The sequence below is a fragment of the Pelmatolapia mariae genome, linkage group LG23, assembly GCF_036321145.2.
Source record: "Pelmatolapia mariae isolate MD_Pm_ZW linkage group LG23, Pm_UMD_F_2, whole genome shotgun sequence".
NCBI lineage: Eukaryota > Metazoa > Chordata > Actinopteri > Cichliformes > Cichlidae > Pelmatolapia > Pelmatolapia mariae.
In genome coordinates this window covers 5,227,153-5,247,353 of record NC_086246.1, presented here as the reverse complement: position 1 = coordinate 5,247,353, position 20,201 = coordinate 5,227,153, and the positions used below count along the sequence as shown (strand labels likewise).

Below are 20,201 nucleotides of genomic sequence, written 5' to 3'. Positions count from 1 at the left end.
CTTTTAAGGAGCCAGAGAATTGAGGAACAGTGACAACCCAAAAGGAGGCCTGTTGTCACAGGCCACAAAGGGACTCTGGTCCATGTTTAATGCCTTGTGGCAGTACAATGGAGTGCTGCAAAGGGGCTGGAAGGAACCAGCTACGGGCGAGATGAGGTGGCAGTTGGTGGTCCCGCGGGCCCTGCAAGAGATGGTGCTTCGCGCAGTGCATGGAGCCCCAGGGTCTGGCTACTTTGGTGTCACTTAAACACTCCGCCGCCTCCAGCAGGGATTCTATTGGGCCCGACATAGGTGGGATGTAGAGGACTTTTGCTGCCGCTGCGACAGCTGTACAGCACGGAAGGGGCCCACAACCAAATCCCATGCCCAACTCCAACAGTTTCCAGCAGGGTACCCTATGGAGAGGGTGGGGATGGACATCCTGGGTCCTTTTGCCCGCACAGAAAGGGGAAACCGCTATATCCTCACAGCTATGGACTATTTCACAAAGTGGCCAGAGGCATACAGATTGCCTAACCAAGAGGCCGAGACGATTGTGGATGCTCTGGTGGAGGGGATGTTCAGCAGATTTGGGGTGCCTGTAGTAATCCACACGGAGCAGGGCAGAAACTTTGAGTCCCGTGTGTTTGCAGCCATGTGCGAGAAACTAGGCTCCCATAAGATCCATACAACACCCTTCCAACCACAGAGTGAGGGACTCGTTGAGAGATTTAACCGTACACTGGCAGAGCAACTGCCGCTAGTGATGGCTAAACATCAACGTGACTGGGACACTCATGTTTCCCTGGTCCTCATGGCATATCATTTGGCGGTCCAAGGCTCGACTTTGTGCTCCCCTGCCCTCTTGATGTTGGCAAGGGAGATTCGGACTCCAGCGGAAATGATGATGGACCGACCCTCTAATGCTGATGAGGATCAACCAGGTCCTGACTATGCGAGGAAGCTCCAGGATCGCATGGAGTCTCCTTCAAGCAAAGTCATGAGCAAACTAATAAGTGCGGGGGTGTGGCAGAAGAGGAACTACGGCATCCATTCCAGAGGCCCACATTTTGACATTGGGGAACTGGTCTGGGTTTACAACCCCCGGAGGAAAAAGGGCAGATGCCCCAAGCTGGATAGTAACTGGGTTGGGCCCTGTAAGGTTCTGGAACACCTGGGGGAAGTGGTGTACAGGGTACAACTACCCCCCCAAGGGGAAGGAGGGTCACACTGCACCGGGACACACTGGCCCCCTATTGGGGCACGGACAGACCTGGACTCCACCCCTACAGACTCTTCCATCACCATTGTGACTCCCCCTACAGTGAGCCCCGTGAGCCTTGGGCCTGTGGCCGCTTCAGATGTGGCACCTTCGCCCAAGGAGGCACCATAGACCACCAGGCCACCTGAGAGACTTTATCCGCCCTCGTGTTTGCAGGGAAAAAGGAGCGCAAGTTGGGGGTTTGTTTTGATTGAAGAGAGTGCGTGTTTCCCTGTTGTTTTGGCGTTGGCTACGGCACACAGCAGCCTGTGTTACTGTTCCTAATAGAACACCAGGTAACCGGAATAACGATAGTCTCCATCTTCTGTCGGAGGGACGCTACAATACTAACCGAAAATGGATTTAGTTACATTCTGGACCATGTTTCCGGAATGCAGTAGCTAGGGAGCTGATTGGAGACCAAAACAGCCAATCATAAGTTTTGCATCCAAGTCTGTGATTGGTTGGTTTTGTGGCACATTTATAACAGTGTACAGAAAGAGTTGAGCGTGCACAGAGCAGAGATGATGTGAGCGAGAACGACACACTGAGAGCAGATGTCTGTGAGCGCACAGAGCAGAGATCTGAGCAAGAGCAAATGCCAACAACTGAGCGAACGGGGCTGTTAGTGTGTGTGTGTGTGTGTGTGTGTATGGATAATAGCAAACACTGAAATACATTTCTTGCATGCAGCAATGAATTTTGTTCACTCAAATTAAACTTTTCTTAATTATTTTCTCCTCAAAATGCAACATTTGTACTTGCAAAATTTTTTACATGTGCTCAGAATAGAGGCACAAAAATAACACCGTAGTACACTGGCAACAAGAAGACAACCTCCAAAAAAAGAATGGTTCTGCAGGTATTGGCCACAGGTCTATCTTTGCTGTGTCCATATCACTGCTGCTGGCATGAAGCAGTGCCTGCAGCCCTTTCAGGTTGCACAGGCAGTTGAGCTCGTCGAGGAAAAGACATCCATGTGTGCGCTCACAGGGCTTGTTCCATCTCCCAGCAGTCTCATGAGTGTGGAGGAGACACTGGGAGACAGGGTTAGGGTTGGAGCCCACTCCAGTCAACACTGAGTGAACGAGGCCTTAATGGCTGAGTTGCAGTTCCTCTCATCCACTACTCTGAGACATTAGGCCTTTTCATTGTGTGTGTACTGGTCAGATCGTGTCAGTGCTGAGGTATGTAGAATTTGATCATTATTTAATCATTCATATCAAGAGTCATTTAAAACCAACTCAAGGACTGCAACCATTTTAATGGGAAAAACATCTATTAGCCATCAGTGAGTGTTAGTGGTATCACCAGACAAGTGCCAGTGTTAAAGGTTTAAATATTTAAACAAGCATGTGTATAGACAGACTCCAGGGCTCAAGCATCTGCCTTTTTGGCCTTTTCCTTTAAGTTTTTACAACCTATTCATCTTGGAGTCACTCTTGTTCAGAATTTCTGTAAATTCTATGGATTTTCATTATTTATAAAGATATAAATACATAAAGATTTATGACTAAGGACAGTCTTAAAAGAATGGATCAAAGTTTGCATGACTCGGTGGGATATGAGTAGCATGACATCTTGTGGTGTTCAAATGATCCAAGTTTGAAAGCCAAGTGCACACTTAAAGTCAACTTAAACTATCCATCCATCTGCTTCCACTTATCCTTTTCAGGATGGCGGGAGGTGCTGGAGCCCACCCCAGCTGTCTTAGGGCGTGAGGCAGGGTACACTCTGGACAGGTCGCCAGTCTGTCGCAGGGCCAACATAAACAGGAGACAACCATTTGTACTCACATTCACACCTATGGGCAATTTAAAGTTTCCAATTAAACTATCTATATCATATTTTTATGATTCTCACATGCAATATTAATTTTGCATTTGCCACTTCCAGCACAAAGGCTAGTCCTGCCACAGTGTCACCTACTTCCAAGGTGCATGGAGAAAAACAAGGGTCCAAAGAACACTTGGAGTATAAAGAACAGCTCTGATCCTTGACCAACAGGTTTTGGCCGGTGGTCATTGTTAGAGAATGATGAAGACTAGTCCAGCACAATCCCAAGAAAGCACAGGTTAATAAAACAAAAAGAAAACTACAGAAACTAAAACGGGTACTAGCTCTCCTCTGTCCTGACTGGGCCGTCTAGTAATAAGCAGCACAGGGGAGATACTTTAAAAAAACAAAACAAAAAAAACAATCTATGAACGATGTAGATGTCTATCAGACTGCTCAAATAAATAAATCAGTAAGTAAGTAAACAGGTAAAAAGCGTGTTACTGTGTGTAACTTCAGTTTTTATAAATACTTGTGTGCCCTTCTATGCATTAAGGCATGCAAACTGTCAAACCCCAGCATTTTAGTAACCACACTACATAAACATGGAAACACTAAGGCTGATGAAGTTTGACATTTTTTAATCCAAAAAGCGGTCCAGCATCCTTTGGATGTTTTGAAAGGCATCTCTGCCGAGGTAGTCCACCTGTCCCATCTCCCACAGCCTGCGGTGATCCAGCGGCTCAGTGTCTGCAGGTGTCTGCCACGACAAAGTGGGAAATAAACATCACATAATTATTCCATATAGATGCATTTAACAGAAGCCTCGTTTTGAAATCTGGCTGGATTTGAATTCTTCCACAAAGACAACACAGTGTAAACACAAAGAGTCAGTGTGAATCGTCTGTGGAAGAGGAGGAGGAATATCAGAGTAGCTAAAAAGAACAAAACCACCGCTCCATGAATCATGTTCTGGCAACACAAGTGAAGCTTTCACAAGCTGTCTGCTACTCTGTGCCACACATTTAAGTGAACACTGACAGTCAAAGGACGTTTCAACCAGTGTAGTAGCTCTACTTCATTCTGAACAGATTTAACGGTTACAACAAACATTGTTTACTTATAATATTTCAGATCAAAATCAAAATGATAACTGCCACCAGCATGTGCTCTGTGGGGTTTTGTTGCCTTCTGAAAGAATGTGCCCTGCATACCGCTGGCTCAGACACACCTCCTCACTGAAGCTTTTAGTCTGTTACTCAAGAGTTGCTCTGAGCATGGAGAGCGTGCTAATATTTCCACACTCCGTCTGAGGGGGCCGTCAGAACTAGTCTAAGGAATTACATAATTACTGTTTCATTTTCGATTCTGTTGACAAGCAAAATCTGTAGATTATTACAACATAAATTGTTTTATAGAACATAAATTCGGCAGCTGTAAATTCATACTTCTATGTGGTTTAAAGCCCAGGGACTACATACGGGATCAGCAGCCGTGTCTGCAGGAACATCACTGCTTTCAGAGCCTTCAGCCCCCAAAGGTGTATCCTCAGCTTCTGACTCCTCAGATGATCTCGACTCCTCCTCCAACTGTGTGCCATCTGTGTGGGAACACTGCAGACGCAGGAATCATTTTACTAAACAGCAAACATGATTGTATGTGCCGTACGCTGTTGTAAAAGCTTCTACATCACCTGATCGTGGGGATCGTGATAACTCTGCTGATGCATGTTCATAGCTGTGATCATACTGGAGGGAACGTGGTTGTTCAAACTAATCGTACAAGCTTGTATAAACACAGTGCATCAAGTTGTAATGAATTAAAGAAATGACCGAAAGACAACGAGAAGCTCGGAGGCCTGTGGCAGGCAGCAGGCTGTATCCCTGTCTTGTTGTATTTTTTCTTCCTGGAGTCAAATGAAGTCAGGCTGAAATACTCACAACTACAATCATTACTATGATATATGAAAAACACAACTAGCTAATAAGGTTATTCATTAAGCTAATTAATGTACTGATAAGAGATTATATCGAATGAGTACTGACAGGAAAAGTCTGACTTGTGTTTAAAGTAGTTAATCCCCCTACTCTGACTCATGAGATGCACAGCTATGACAATTATATTTAGTAATAAACAAACAAAAGCAAAAAATGATGCTTCAACAAAACACAGAAACTGTCCAAGAGTTTAACATACAAATCAGCATGTCAGTCTCAGCTTACCACAGCTGGTTCAGACTGTGAATAAAGGTACTCTGGAGGAGGAGGAGGAGGAGGAGAAAAATGTGCAAGCAGTGAATTCGACGTGTCCAAGTTTTCTGTAAATGGCATCTTGGCTTCTCTTTCTTGGATCTGCAAAAAGACAAAAGGAGGATAGTAAATGTTGGGCTGACAACCAAGACCAGTGCTGGACAGCCATCTGACACGTCTAGCTGCCAATCTGCACGTTCATGTTGCAGCCAAACTCTGCAGCAACTTATGTGACAGATTGACAAATCTTCAGCTACAGAGGGAGAAGTCAGCAGTGAAAAATGGTGCTGGAGCGGCTGTAGAGAAAACGTGCAGAGCATCTGCCAAACATGGCAAATGGTCGACTTCCTGCAAAGCAACACTCTTCACAATGAAATAAAATCCAGCAAAGTAACTGGTGACAATGTATCCTTACATGAGTACCATGTAGTTCAACAAAGCATCGGATTTAAACCAGACAGTGTCAGTAAGCCAGTCTGGTACCTCCACTACAACACCATGACAGGGATACTGGGTTTACTAACAAAGACACCACCTGTGAGCTGCTGTACTACACAGGCACATGATGGTAAAGCAGAGACAACTCGGGGGTTTCACTATCAGACTGACAAACTGATGGCTCATCCCATGTGAACGTATACACAGCTCAGTTGTAACTCATGATGGTAACGTCTACTGCTGTTTAAAGCCAATCTTTAGCTTCAGCTGTCATTTTTGTCTTTGTCCCACTCAGATCCCTTCCTTTGACTCCTGGTGTGTGACTTTGGACCTCCACCCACCAGCGAGTCCCACACCTGTTGCGTTTCCCCCCCGATTAAACCTTTAATGTCCTACCCGCCCTCATGCACATTCCTACCTGTTGTGGTTTCTTCTGCTCTTGCTTGGGCTGGACAACCGGAGCAGATGACACTGTGTGAATAAGGTATTCCTTCCACCACAGAGACACAAACTGCTCCATGTTGTGCGAGTAGCTGCTGTTTCTCTGCGAGTTCCAGGGTTTGTCTGCTCCAAGGAAGTGGATGATCTTTGCATTGTGGCCAAACCTGCAAGAACAAAACTGTAACTCCAACATGTCCAACTGTGGCTGTAAAACCAGTAACACAGAGAAGACTGAAACCCACACGGTTCAGAGTATTTCCCAGTTTATCAATTCCTCAAACCTATATTTATGTTCCAGAAGGTTCATTGGAGCGTCATCAGCTGTCACCGTTTTGTTTTCTGTGAGTTTATTCTAGTTTCATAAGAACTCTCAGTTGTGTTCAGACTGTAAGATTACATTCACAGTCAATGCACAGATGCACAGTTAGCTCTTGTGCCAATTCACACAAATTAAAAACGAACAACAGAAAACGTGTAGGGCTTAAAAACCATCCTGATTTCTTCTGCGTTTTTGTGTACCTAAAATTAAGGTACTCTACAATACTACAGATGCTATACTAAAAACACACTCAAGCCAGATAACTGCAGTATCCAATCAACGGTCGCCTTCATAGACAAGCTGAAAAGTGTCACACTAACAAAGAGATGAAAAAGAAGCAAAGCGTTGTCTAAAACACTGGGACTCGTTCACACCAACAGAATTATGGACTGGTGGCCTTCTGCTATAGCACTTTTCTACTTTACCCGAGCGCCTCATTCACACCAGCACATTTTTATGTATAAGTGCTTTCTAGCCAACATTCACACAGATGGATGCATCAGAGGGAGACCTGGAGTTAGCATCGTTCCCAAGGATATCTGACATGCAGAGCACAGCAGATGACCTGCTCTACCCTCGGAGCTACAGCCATCTATAGACTGGGAAACAGGAATTTTGCTGTCTGAAGTCCTGATGGAAAACATCAACCAAACTAAACTTTATTACCATTCAGACCATACAACAAGGAGTGTACAGCAGAATGAAATGGCTTTGCTCCCAGCTCACTGTGCAGTAAAGAAAAAAAAAAAAAAAGACCCATTTCTCATTGATTTTGATCCACACTGGCATGATGGCATCGCACCGTTGCTACAGATTTGTCTGCGATACATCCATGGTGCAAATCTCCCATTCCAGCAGAGATGTGGAGATGTTGGAGGCTATTAGAGTACAGTTAACTCATCGTCATACACAGGACACCTGCTGAGATGAGTTTTTGCTTTGTGACATGGTACATTTTTCATACAGAGCTTTTCATGCCACATTCAAAACTGCAGCATTAAGACTGATCATGTACAGCAACAGCTGGACATGTATATATCATATATATCATGGAGCATTCAGGAGTCTGGAAACTTGGCAGTTCTGTACCGAGCACAAGGGTGAACGGTCAGTGAGGGTGTGTGGAGTCAAATTTAACGACTCTGCTTCGACGGCATTGTGTAAACACATCCTGTACAGCTGGAAGAGGACAGCTAAAGCAACAAGACGAGCAGCGAAAGTCTACCTCTGAAGAAAATTAGATTTTGGAGTCCAGACTAAAGAGATTTCTCAGAGTGATGTCAGCAACTGATCTGTTATCCAAGTTTCACTTCAGTGCCGACTCCACGTCTAGCAAATATGTTTTCACCTCAGTGATGCTGGCAGCAGATGATGCTCCTGTGACAATAAATACAAAACTATTTATGCCCAAAATAATGACATGCATTATAGGACTAGAACTAGCCTTTACATATGGAGATATTTAACTGTGGGTTTTAAGTTAAAAGAACCACAGGCAGCGCAGACACACTCACTGTTGGAAAGCAGGAAGGTAGCTGTAGACCGAGCTGGCGCTGAGGTTGTAAACAAATGGCAGGTGTTTACTGATGTCTTCCACTGACCAGCTACTGAAGAAAGAGTTCAACAGTCCTTGGTCTCCTCCTGTCAGCACACAAGAACAAAGTCCACAATAAAACTAACTCAATGTATGGTTTTATCTTTTGTTCCCCTTTTTTTGTGTGAATGTGTAACAATTACCCAGGTTTGAACAATAAAGCAACACAACATTTACAAGGACTGCAGCTATCCATTATTTTAGTAATCCAGTATCCTATTGATTATTCCATGCATTAATTGAGTATAGGCCGCAGTTGATAAACGAAGCATCAAAGCAAAGAATTTGACCTCAGATCAGCTCAATGGCTGCAATGATTCATCGAGTAATTCAAAGAATTTGATTTTTTTTAAAAATCCTTGAAACAAAGTCCTGATATAAAAAGCTGAAAACAGGCCAAAAGCTCAATATTCTTTTATTTTATTCTTCCTAAAGTTTGGTAGGTGTACAGGTGCTAAAGGATCCTGCACATTAAAAACATGTTATGTCAGTGCATTACATTTGACGCAAAGCTGTCCAAGAGTTCATTGTTAAAGGGTCAACTGTGAGATCTGCTGTTTCTACATATTAGAAAGTCCTAAATGAATGCTTCATTGTAGGGAAAAAAGATCTATTTTATTTACGTCCCAGAAGGCAAAGAGTTATTTCCACACCCACCAGAGGCTGCCTGTGTGTGTGTGTGTGTGTGTGTGTGGGGGGGGGGGGGGGGGGGGGGGGGTGTCGGGGGGGTAGTCCTGGTGAGGTTAGGTTGACATAATATAATGCATTTCTGAATCATTCCTGCTCTAGACCAGTCACCGCTCTCTCCCTGATCAGAACAAAATCAAAAGCTGACTGAATATTTTTGTTGGGAATAAAACATCATTGACTTGCTTTCTATGAACACATGACTCTAATTAGTTGAGCCATTGGAATTCAAAGCACTGTAGCTCATTGCTTGTGCCTGAGCCCATGTAGTCGTGTGTTACCATCAAAGCTGCCGTGGCGACTGGCATGATCCAGCAGTCTGGTGTGAGTGTGGCGGGACGGTCTGAAGACAAACACTCCTGAGTTGAAACAGTCGGGCCAGCCGGGATCAGGAGCGGCTGACAGCTCATCTCTGTCAAACAGCTCGTCCACGTTACACAGCACCTGAGGAGAGCAGAGGTCATCTAGACTCACATCTACACGGACTTCTCCACCTTAAGTTGACATCTGGAGGCATACATGTTACCTTTGTGTAGAAACAGGTGTCATACGGGATAAAAAAAATAAGTTTTAGTCTTCAAACGTGCTTTTTTTACAGAAAGCATGAGAACATTACTCATTACAGAGCCTGCTGTGAAACACCTCTGCTGGTATGAGTTTCATTCAGTGGGAACATATTTGACATCACTGAGCCATTAAAGATGTTGGCCAACAGGTCACATCAGAGCTGCATGGGTACTAAAAGTGACTTCCACACACTGTGGACTTTATCATGGATAATGAACTCCAGCATGACCAGTGAACCAGCCCACCATTGATCCGTTTCAGTGTAGCGCTCTAGTTCTTCCTCTGAAGACAGAGCAGCTTATGTGTGTGTTTCTGCTTTTGTTTGTTCCTGGTCAGAAGCACAAACCCTCTCAGCTCACCTGGAGTAATATATCGTCACAGAGACTTTCTACAATTACATCCCACTCTAATAAAAAACGAGCTGACTGTTCTAACCTGGCTACAGCACAGAAAAGGAAACTAGGGTTGTTCTTCTTTTTATTGTTATTGTAACGAACTCTTTTTCGATGCTAAATGAAGATATTTGTGAGACACCATTTCCTCTGTGCTGAGAAGGCGACTGGCTCAAATGCGCCTTCACTACAAGGACACAAGGGAAACTGCTACCCACTCCTCCCACCCCGAGTGTTTGTGATCCTCCCCTCAACCAGCTTTACACATATCGGCATGTGTGAGTGAACTCACCAGAGTGTCGGCATCCAGAAAGACGCATTTGCTATACTGTGTCAGAGTCCAGCAGTGGATCTTAGTGAAAGTGATACCGAGCTCAGGACGTCCCAGCAAGGACAAGTGGTGGTAATCTTCACTGTCCATCACATCCACCACAATCACTTCATCAAACACATCTGTAAGGGCGAGTCTGTTGGGCGATTCATAAATGTCAGTATATGATTTTTAGCACCTTCAGAGCCTGTTCGTTCAAGAGTAATGGGACACCTAACATTTTCACACACAGAGCTCCCATTTCACCTTATGTTTGTTGCTCCCATCCCAATAACATCTGGCCAGTATGCCAACTTAACATTACTTCATGTAGTGACAAATGTGGGTCACTTACTTCACTTTGAATTTTTTCTATATGAAAAGAAACCAAACCACAACTACAAGTCTCATCACCTGATTCACACCAGAGTAAAAGTATTTACAGCACTTCCCTTGTTCTGCATTTTTTCATGTTACAGTCCCAATTCCAAATTTTACACACACAATAACCCATAATGGAAAAGTGACAAAGTCTGTATGAAATATCGCAAATTTATTTTTTTTTAAAAAAAGCTCTTACAACAGTTGGATAAGGATCGAATGGCTCGCAAAAACGGGCAAGATACACCCATACTACCAAAACACCTTCCACAGGACACTGAGGGACACGGTTGAATGCCTTCTCCAAGCCCACAAAACATGTGGACTGGTTGGGTAAACTGCCATGTACCCTTGAATATCTTTGAGAGGGTAAAGAGCTGGTCCAGTTTTCCGCAACTGGGACGATCCTCCTGTAACCGAGGTTTGACTAATGCAGTGGTGTCCAACTCCAGGCCTCGAGGGCCGGTGTCCTGCAGGTTTAGATGTGTCCTTGATCCAACACAGCTGATTTAAATGGCTAAATTACCTCCCCAACATGTCTTGAAGTTCTCCAGAGGCCTGCTAAGGAACTAATCTTTGATTCAGGTGTGCTGACCCAGGGTGAGATCTAAAACCTGCAGGACACCGGCCCTCGAGGCCTGGAGTTGCCCACCCCTGGACTAATGGATGGTGGGCTCTCCTTTCCAACACCCTGGCATAGACCTTCCCAGGGAGGCTGAGGAGTGCGATCCCCCTATATTTGGAACACACCCTCTGGTCCCCCTTCTTAAAAAATGGGAACCACCACCCAGGTGTGCCAGTCCAGAGGTACCACCCCTGACCATGCAACATTTCAAAGCGTGTCAACCAAGACAGCCCTACAACATCCAGAGCCTTCAGGAACTCAGGGCGAACCTCATCCATCCCCAGGGCCCCGCAACCAAGGAGTTGTTTAACTGCCTCAGTGACCTCACCCTCAGTGATGGAGGAGTCATCCACCCGTCCCCAGACTCTGCGTCCTCTACAGAAGACGTGTCAGTGGGTTTCAGGAGGTCTTGGCTCCAAAGTCCCACAGGCTAACCAAGCCTGATAGAACTGCTTCTTCAGCCTGATGGCTCCCTTTATCTCTCGTGTCCTGACCTGAATGTACATTTCTGCAGAACTCAGATAATGACTGTGCACCAACGTCTCCCACCTGACAGAGTTTGATCAGTTCTACAAAGCATAACAAGAGAATCTGCTCAAAATTAGATGCATCAAGCTTGTAGAGTCATACACAAAAAGAACTGAGGCTGTAATTGCTGCAAAAGTTGCATTAAACATAGGCTGTGAATACTTATATACATATGAAGATTTTTAGACTTAATATATTTTGGAATAGGGCTGTAACAGGACACAATGTGGAACAACTGAATGCTTTCTGGAGCCACTGCATATAGATGAAAACACCGTTGGAAAACATATTTAACAATGACTGAGCATACTTCGAGCACACATGAGGGAGTGAGATTAAATTCTTTTAACGTTTGACCCATGGTTCATCAGTCTCCCACCTTGACTGCTCAGAGACATTTGGTGTGATCATGGAAACTATGTGGCGAGTTGTTCCATGCCGCCGCAGACTTCTGGCCACTACAGCGGCTCCCATGCAGTAAGAGTCTGTGGTGGCTAGGGTCACAAAAGCCTCACCAGCTGGAGAAAGAACAAAAAGACACCATCAGACTGACTGACCCGGCTGACGTGTGTTTAATCTTTGTTGGATTTGGTGTTTCTTTGTTGCAGCAGGAAAAGTAACCACTGCATGGTTTGACTTTTACATGAGGTCCTGATACCCTGTTCATACTGAGAGTTAAGTAACAGTGACCATTTCACAAGCAGTATCAGTAAAGGCATGTTAGAAAAAAAAAAAAAGACTACTTGTAGTATATCAAATATTTCAGGATCTTTGTGGAACAAGGAGCTATTTTAAATAAAGAATACAATTCAGAAAGCCACTATGGACAGAGCCAGGCCTGACCTGGTCCAAATCCATGCACTCCACCCCAGACACTGTTTAATGACCCATTAAGGAGCCTATGATAGGTTAACATCAAGCAGATGCACTCCTAGTAAGACCAACTGAGAGTAATTTTGGTCATTCTCAGTGGAAAATATGTTGAGGTTCAGACTCTGTTTGAAACTTTCAAAATGTTATTTGACAGAATTTAAACCCAAATCTCACTAAACCAGTCGTAACATATTCAGAACACTGCACTATGTTTCACAAGTGCCTGTTTTCAAGCTTACCTCACTAAAACCAGTAAATGCAGCACCAACTGTGCATCGTATTGTTGAGTAACTGTTTAAATTGTTTTCACTTTGATCTGCAATAAACTAAAGTGATTTCCATTATGCTTTAAAGTTTTAGCACGTCTGATGTGTAGAAATATGCAGCAGCACTGAGAACACACTCAGCCATAAAATAATAAACTGGAGCTGAAATGTTTTATCTTACCACTCTGTGTGCTAAAATCACCACACGACACCATTAAATCTGTGGCATTTTGCACCAGCGTTGCATTTTACTGGCACATTTTCTACATTCTTTACCAGTTTTTAATCCCCATTTGATAATGTCTCTGGAGTAGTTGCAACACACCAAACCTGATCATTAGATCGCCACTGCTACAGATAAGCTAAACTCACTTTGTAGTACAGGGCGCAGAGGCCTGTACTGTAAAGTAGGTTCAGCACACACATGACCTCTCAAGGTGGGTAGCAATACACGGGTGGTAGCAGAAGGAAAATCTGAAACATGGGAAGCTCTACTGGCAGGAAGATAAATATAACTGTAATATGAGAATAAACGCAAATATGAAAAAGGTAACTGCATAATACAGCCTGAAGTAACCTAAGCTGATGTGAGTTCGTATTATTAAAAGAAGGGTTGGGTTACTTCAAGTAACTTTAAGCACTTTGGTCAACTGATACATCAATGCCTGTGGAGTGGTCAGCTCTGCAAAGGTACCATCAAGGCTGAAAGTAGATACAGATTTTAGAGCAGGGGTCTCAAACTTGCGGCCTGGGGGCCACTTAGACTTAGAGCTTTTTATTGTCATTGTGCAGTTTCTTGCACAGCGAAATTGGGTAGCTGGACCACAAAGGTGCTAAAGTAAGAAGAAGAGAAACCAATATACAATAAGGCTGAAAAAATAAATAAATAAATAAATAAATAAATAAATAGAATAAAATAAAAAGCAGTGTATATGTATACATATGTGAGTGGAACTATATACATGGTGTATGTGTAGGAAACATTGAAACAGACTGGGACCAAAATAATTGCACATGAGCCAAAAATATTGCACAGAACATGGAACGACTGAGATATTGCACATAGATGATCAACAGCAGTGTCAGAGTGGATGTGTTGGGGAAGTCTTTACACACTCTTAGTTTGCATTAAGAGTTCTGACAGCCCACGGGAAGAAGCTGTTCTTTAGTCTGTTGGTATTGCACCTGATGGATCTGAGCCTTTTTCCAGAGGGCAGGATGTTGAAGAGGTGGTGGTTAGGATGGAGGTGGTCCTTTATAATTGCCCTGGCTCTGGAGAGACATCTTGAGCTGGCAATTAAGTCCAGGGAGGGGAGTGGACAGCCGATCACCTTCTCTGCAGTTCTGATGACCCTCTGTAGTCTCTTCTTGTCAGCTGTTGTGCAACCAGCGTACCACACAGGGATGGCGTGCACCAGCACACTCTCGATAGTGGCACGGTAGAAGGACACTAGGAGTTCAGTCTGCAGCCTGTTCCATCTCAGAACCCTCAAGAAATGGAGGCACTGCTGGGCTTTCTGTACTAGGGCTGATGTGTTTGTGGACCAAGATAGGTCCTCAGATATGTGGGTGCCGAGGAACTTAAAGGAGGACACTCTCTCCACATAGTCACCTTTTAGGGATAGGGGAGGGGGATCAGTTCTTGTTTTGCGGAAGTCCATGACCACTTCCTTGGTTTTCTTGGTGTTTAGGGTAGAGATGGCACGATACCACTTTTTTATGTCCGATACCGATACCGATATCATAAATTTGGATATCTGCCGATACCGATATTAATCCGATATAGTGTGTTTTTTAATCAATAAAACTGTTTTTTTTAATATCTTGCTGCATTTTGTATAAGTTCATACTCAAGTTTAAATAAACAACAACACTAAAGCTATTCTGTTATACCTGTATGTAAAAAATACACTGCACCCAAAATATTTCATAGTTCAGCAATACTGATCAATCTAATAAACTTAAACCTACTCCAGCCTTCCTATTCTGGTATTTTAAAAAGTACTTAGCAGAAATATTAAGCAACCTAACTAATAGGGTTGCAAACTCCCAGCAAAAAAAAAAAAAAAAAAAATAAAAAAAAAAAAAAAAAATAGGGAACCCCCCACCCTCCACCTCATGATGCTTAATCGACGTAATCAACTTTAATTTGATGCAGTGTGAAAAAAATGCACAGAAATAAATTATTTTTCAAGAATAATTAAATATATTCAATATCTTTCTTCAACAGAATTGCAGACTGCACAGATGGTACTTTCCCAAAGGAAAAAGTACTATAGCTTACTAGGGTATATTAGACTTAACAGTTACTATATACAGTAATGGACTTCTATACATTTTACATCAGATTAAAACTTTGGGTGTAAGATTCAGATAATTATTTATTAAAAGCTAGACATTTTAAATGAGAATAAGAAAGATAAGTATGTCTTTGTGCCCCCTTTTCCCTGTTAATGCCCTATCGGCCCCCCTGGCTAAACTTTGCTAGATCCGCCCCTGCACAGTTACCAGCCGTCAGCTACGTAGAAAAGGATCCTGGTGTAGAAAGTAATATTAAATACATTCTAACAACAGCTTATCAAGGTTAAACGTGCTGCTGTTGTTCAGCCGCTGGTTTCCTCTTTCTGGTGCAAAGTGGGCCAAAAACAAAGAAGAGAGACGGACTCACGACAGAAAAGCCGATCAGCTGATCATTAAGCAGTTTCACGATTGAAGTAGCAGCAAGAGAGGGAGAGAGAAGAGGCTCCATATATCGGTTGTTAAGCTTAACGTAGGTACGCTTTACAAACATTCAGAGATGAACTTACACACTTGCTTTACTTCTCTCTGGGATCACTTCCTCGGAGATGAAATGCTGGATTGCTAGCGAGGCTACAAATAAACACAGCCGCTCTATCACGTGAGCACACTGCTTCGACGTGCTACGGTTACAAGCCGAGTTACGTCGTGTCACAAGTTTTGTGAGGTGCTTTTTTGATATTTAATGGATCGGATTACATTTTTTAATTTCTCGCCGATATCCGATCCAGTAATTTAGGTCAGTATCGGACCGATACCGATACTTAATATCGGATCGGTCCATCTCTAGTTTAGGGTGAGGTTATTGTAGTTACACCATTCTGACAGTCGCTGGACCTCATCCCTGTAGGCGGTGTCATCATCGTTGGTGATGAGCCCCATCAGAGTGGTGTCGTCTGCAAATTTGATGATGATGTTGCAGGGGTGCGTAGGGGTGCAGTCACTTGTGTAGATGGTGTATAATAGTGGACGTGCAGCCCACGTCACTCATACTTGCAGACCAAATTTTTGTGAAGAAATATAATGCAGTTTGGCCTTTGAAGTGACTTTTTTGTTAAAATAAGTGATTTAATATGAAGGCAATATGAGCAGAGAGTATAAACATGCTGAGGGATTGGCCAGAGGGGCCGATGGCGCGATATGGCAGCCTCGCCTCTGTCAGTCTGCCCCAGGGCAGCTGTGGCTGTGTGAATGTGAGAGTGAATGAATAGTGGAATTGTAAAGCGCTTTGAGTGTCTAGAAAAGCGCTATATGAATGCAATCCATTGTTATTATTATTATTTGGTAGTTCAATGAAAGGATTCATTTAGTGAAGAGGGAGGAGCAAACAGTCTTGTTATACAATATTTGACACTAAAAAAAACAGTTTAGGAAATATTTATGGCTGTTTTCTTATTTGTTGGGTTTTTTTGTAGTACTCGAACACTAAAGTGGCCAACAGCTCATTTAAGTTTGACACCCCTGATTTAGAGTGACATATAGAGTCCAGATGTGTGTTTTATTTGTGTTGTGTTTTTAGAAAGGAAGACCAAGCAGTTACAACAGCATGCCTTTGTCTGGGTTGTGAGCTGACCAGCCTGAAAACTACCATCTAAAAACATTTGAATCATCACGAAACAACAACAACAACAACAACAACAACAACTAACTGGTTATAAAAATATATAAAATATTTAAAAAATATATAAAAAATAAAAATACAGTAGATTTGTAAGTTTAAACAGCTGAGATGCTCTATTACAGATCAAATATGGGTTAAAGATATCTGCATACTGTTTTGATTTACATTTACACAAAGTCCCAGCATTGGTAACTGTGGTTGTACATTTAAGAAGGGATATATTTTAGGTGGGATTTGTGTTTTTGTTGTTGTTGTTGTCTGTGCGTGTCAGTAAAAGCCACAGTCACTCTGCAGTGGTCAGTAGTTTTACAGAGTGGCTGCATCTCCACCATAGCGATGACACGGACACAGCTCTGCTTCAGGATTAAAGTTTTGTTGTGATCAGAATGTGAGTATGTTTTAATAACCTTTAGACTTGGCCTCTGTGGAACCAGCTTCCAGTTTGGATTCGGGAGACAGACACTATCTCTACTTTCAAGATTAGGCTTCAAACTTTCCTTTTTGCTAAAGCATATAGTTAGGGCTGGACCAGGTGACCCTGAATCCTCCCTTAGTTATGCTGCAATAGACGTAGGCTGCTGGGGGATTCCCATGATGCATTGAGTTTTTCCTTTCCAGTCACCTTTCTCACTCACTATGTGTTAATAGACCTCTCTGCATCGAATCATACCTGTTATTAATCTCTGTCTCTCTTCCATAGCATGTCTTTATCCTGTCTTCCTTCTCTCACCCCAACCGGTTGCAGCAGATGGCCCCGCCCCTCCCTGAGCCTGGTTCTGCCGGAGGTTTCTTCCTGTTAAAAGGGAATTTTTCCTTCCCACTGTCGCCAAAGTGCTTGCTCATAGGGGGTCATATGATTGTTGGGTTTTTCTCTGTATTTAATATTGAGCGCCTTGAGGCGACTTTTGTTGTGATTTGGCGCTATATAAATAAAATTGAATTGAATTGAATTGAACACTCTTAATAATAAATAACAGCCCACTGCTGGTTCTTCTGATGAGTGGATATATGGTTATACTCCTATCGTGGTTGTAAATCACGCGTCACGTAGAGCAGCAAGTATGCATGGGTTAATACTCCGAGCCTGCAGTCAGATCACAAGCATGTTAACCTTTTGTCTGCATGAGTGTCACATTTCACGCGGCTCACTGTGTGGAAGAGTGTTGGGGAACAGCAAGCAATGATTTTCATGTCAGAATTACTCACGGCACCGTTTTTCATTGAATTACTCGACTGGAAGCTTGAGAGAGTTACGGCTCAGTTCGGAAGGTGCCTTTTATTCGCTAAATGAAGTTAACCTGTGGAGAGGTTAACTGAGTTATTACTGTAGGGTCTACCTTACAATATAAAGCCTCTTGAGGCGACTGTTGTTGTGGTTTGGCGCTGAATTGAAAAATTAAAACTGAATTGAAAGAAGGTCACGCACACTGACGCGTATTTGATTCCTCAGTAGAACAAACAAAGCATAACGTGATAAAGACTAGATCATGTGTGTTCAGAGAAAAGTCACCTACCTGACATTTCTGTTGACAGAAACTTTGTGCACACTTGACAGCTGCACTTATCCACAGAGGAGATCAGGAATATGCCGCACGTGTGTGAAAGTCCCCCTCAGTCCTGTGGGAACAGCCAATCACAAAGGCCCAGAGGACAGACCCGGGTTAGCAGCGGCTGTTTAGCGCAAGGGCTCCTAAATCCCGAGAAACGCCACCAAACTACAGCTCATTCAGTCGTTCCTCCCGACCGTGTGACACTGGGCTGCTGCTGCTGCTGGTTACCTGTTTGCTCAACTGGTCATTCAACCAGCACAAAGGAAGCTTTGACTAATGTTGTGCAACACACTCTGCCCTAATGCCCCTTTGTTGACCGCCCTCCGTTCACTTTACATACGTGACAGGTTACCAATCAGCCGGTGTTTTGGCTCGACACCCCCCACTCTGCGGTGGGCTGTCACGCTCCAAACAGATTCACGTTTATAATGAACTGCAGCAAAAAGGAAGCTAGCGTCACAACACGAACACTTTATGGGCTTCAGTAAAAACAACGTTACTCGTCATTTATTCAGATATAAGTTTACTTAGTGTGGGTATTTATTGTGCATATGAGCAGTGAAATTAAAGTGCTTTAATGATGTAGCTTTCATCAAAGAGAACAAATCCTGCATTTCATGACTTATGTGGCCATAGGTAACGATGGCGCTGGGGTGACGGCAGCCTTTCCCAGCAGCTCTGCAGCACCGTACTAACCCACCCGAGGGATTAATAAAGTCTTATCTAATCTATCTTATGGACTTTTGTATCATTGATAGCATTAATGTATCTTTTAAAAGACACCAGCATTCACATGTCTACCTCACAGGTGTGACAACCAACCCCAGGACCAGTGCGATAACCATGCCCACCTGACCCACTGATACTAGCTGCCTATTATGAGCTCAGTAAGCCTTTAAGAATCTTCTTTTGTTTATAACAGCGCATTTGTTGAAACAGTATGTGTGTACTTCTATGGCGGTGCAAGATCGACAAAGCCAGTCCATATTAGAGGTTAAAAATTAAAAAGGAAATAAGTGGTTTCCATTACACACAAAAAATTAAGTCATGTCTTGCTGAATATGACATAAGATTTCATTATAAACTAGATGAAACATAAAGAAAGTCCCGTTTTTTTTATGTGTATATTTCTAACTTTCTGCTTCTTAATTTAGATCAAACTGAGGTTATTGTACTCGGCCCTGAAAATCTTAGAAATATGGTGTCTAACCAGATCCTTACTCTGGATGGCATTACCTTGGTCTCCAGTAACACTGTGAGGAACCTTGGAGTCATTTTTGACCAGCACATGTCCTTCAATGCACATATTAAACAAATATGTAAGACTGCTTTCTTCCATTTGTGCAACATCTCTAAAATTAGAAATATCCTGTCTCAAAGTGACGCTGAAAAACTAGTTCATGCATTTATTACTTCCAGGCTGGACTACTGTAATTCATTATTATCAGGAAGTCCTAAAAACTCCCTGAAAAGCCTTCAGTTAATCCAAAATGCTGCAGCAAGAGTCCTGACAGGGACTAGAAAGAGAGAGTAGATTTCTCCTGTATTGGCTTCCCTTCATTGGCTTCCTGTTAAATCCAGAATTCAAAATCCTGCTCCTCACATACAAGGTCTTAAATAATCAGGCCCCATCTTATCTTAATGACCTTGTAGTACCATATCACCCTATTAGAGCACTTCGCTCTCACACTGCAGGCTTACTTGTTGTTCCTAGAGTATTTAAAAGTAGAATGGGAGGCAGAGCCTTCAGTTTTCAGGCCCCTCTTCTGTGGAACCAGCTTCCAGTTTGGATTCAGGAGACAGACACTATCTCTACTTTCAAGATTAGGCTTCAAACTTTCCTTTTTGCTAAAGCATATAGTTAGGGCTGGACCAGGTGACCCTGAATCCTCCCTTAGTTATGCTGCAATAGGTGTAGGCTGCCAGGGGATTCCCATGATGTACTGGGTGTTTCTTCTTCACTCACTATGTGTTAATAGACCTCTCTGCACTGAATCGTTCATTTTTATTGGTTCTGTCGGAGGTTTCTTCCCATTGAAAGGGAGT

At 43.2% G+C, this 20,201-nt stretch overlaps 1 protein-coding gene across 1 annotated transcript; it reads right to left on the bottom strand.

Moving 5' to 3' along the window:
* Positions 1 to 3,543: 3,543 nt before the first annotated feature.
* gyg2 (glycogenin 2) lies at positions 3,544 to 18,334 on the bottom strand. Its single transcript, XM_063466955.2, has 9 exons — positions 18,120 to 18,334; positions 11,927 to 12,065; positions 9,996 to 10,170; positions 9,026 to 9,188; positions 7,978 to 8,104; positions 6,122 to 6,308; positions 5,239 to 5,367; positions 4,498 to 4,629; positions 3,544 to 3,776 (listed from the first exon to the last, which is right to left on the bottom strand). Exons 1-9 carry the CDS (start codon positions 18,124 to 18,126, stop codon positions 3,657 to 3,659), a joined length of 1,179 nt encoding a protein of 392 aa, XP_063323025.1. The 5' UTR covers positions 18,127 to 18,334; the 3' UTR covers positions 3,544 to 3,656.
* Between the last annotated feature and the right edge of the window lie 1,867 nt (positions 18,335 to 20,201).

Bases quoted from the DNA above. Each gene is read 5' to 3' on its own strand.
- gyg2 (XM_063466955.2), bottom strand. The intron at 10,171-11,926 runs GTGGGAGACTGA...ATCGCCCAACAG, and splicing joins AATGTCTCTGAGCAGTCAAG to ACTCGCCCTTACAGATGTGT. The intron at 3,777-4,497 runs GTATGTAGTCCC...TTGTCGTGGCAG, and splicing joins CAGACACGGCTGCTGATCCC to ACACCTGCAGACACTGAGCC.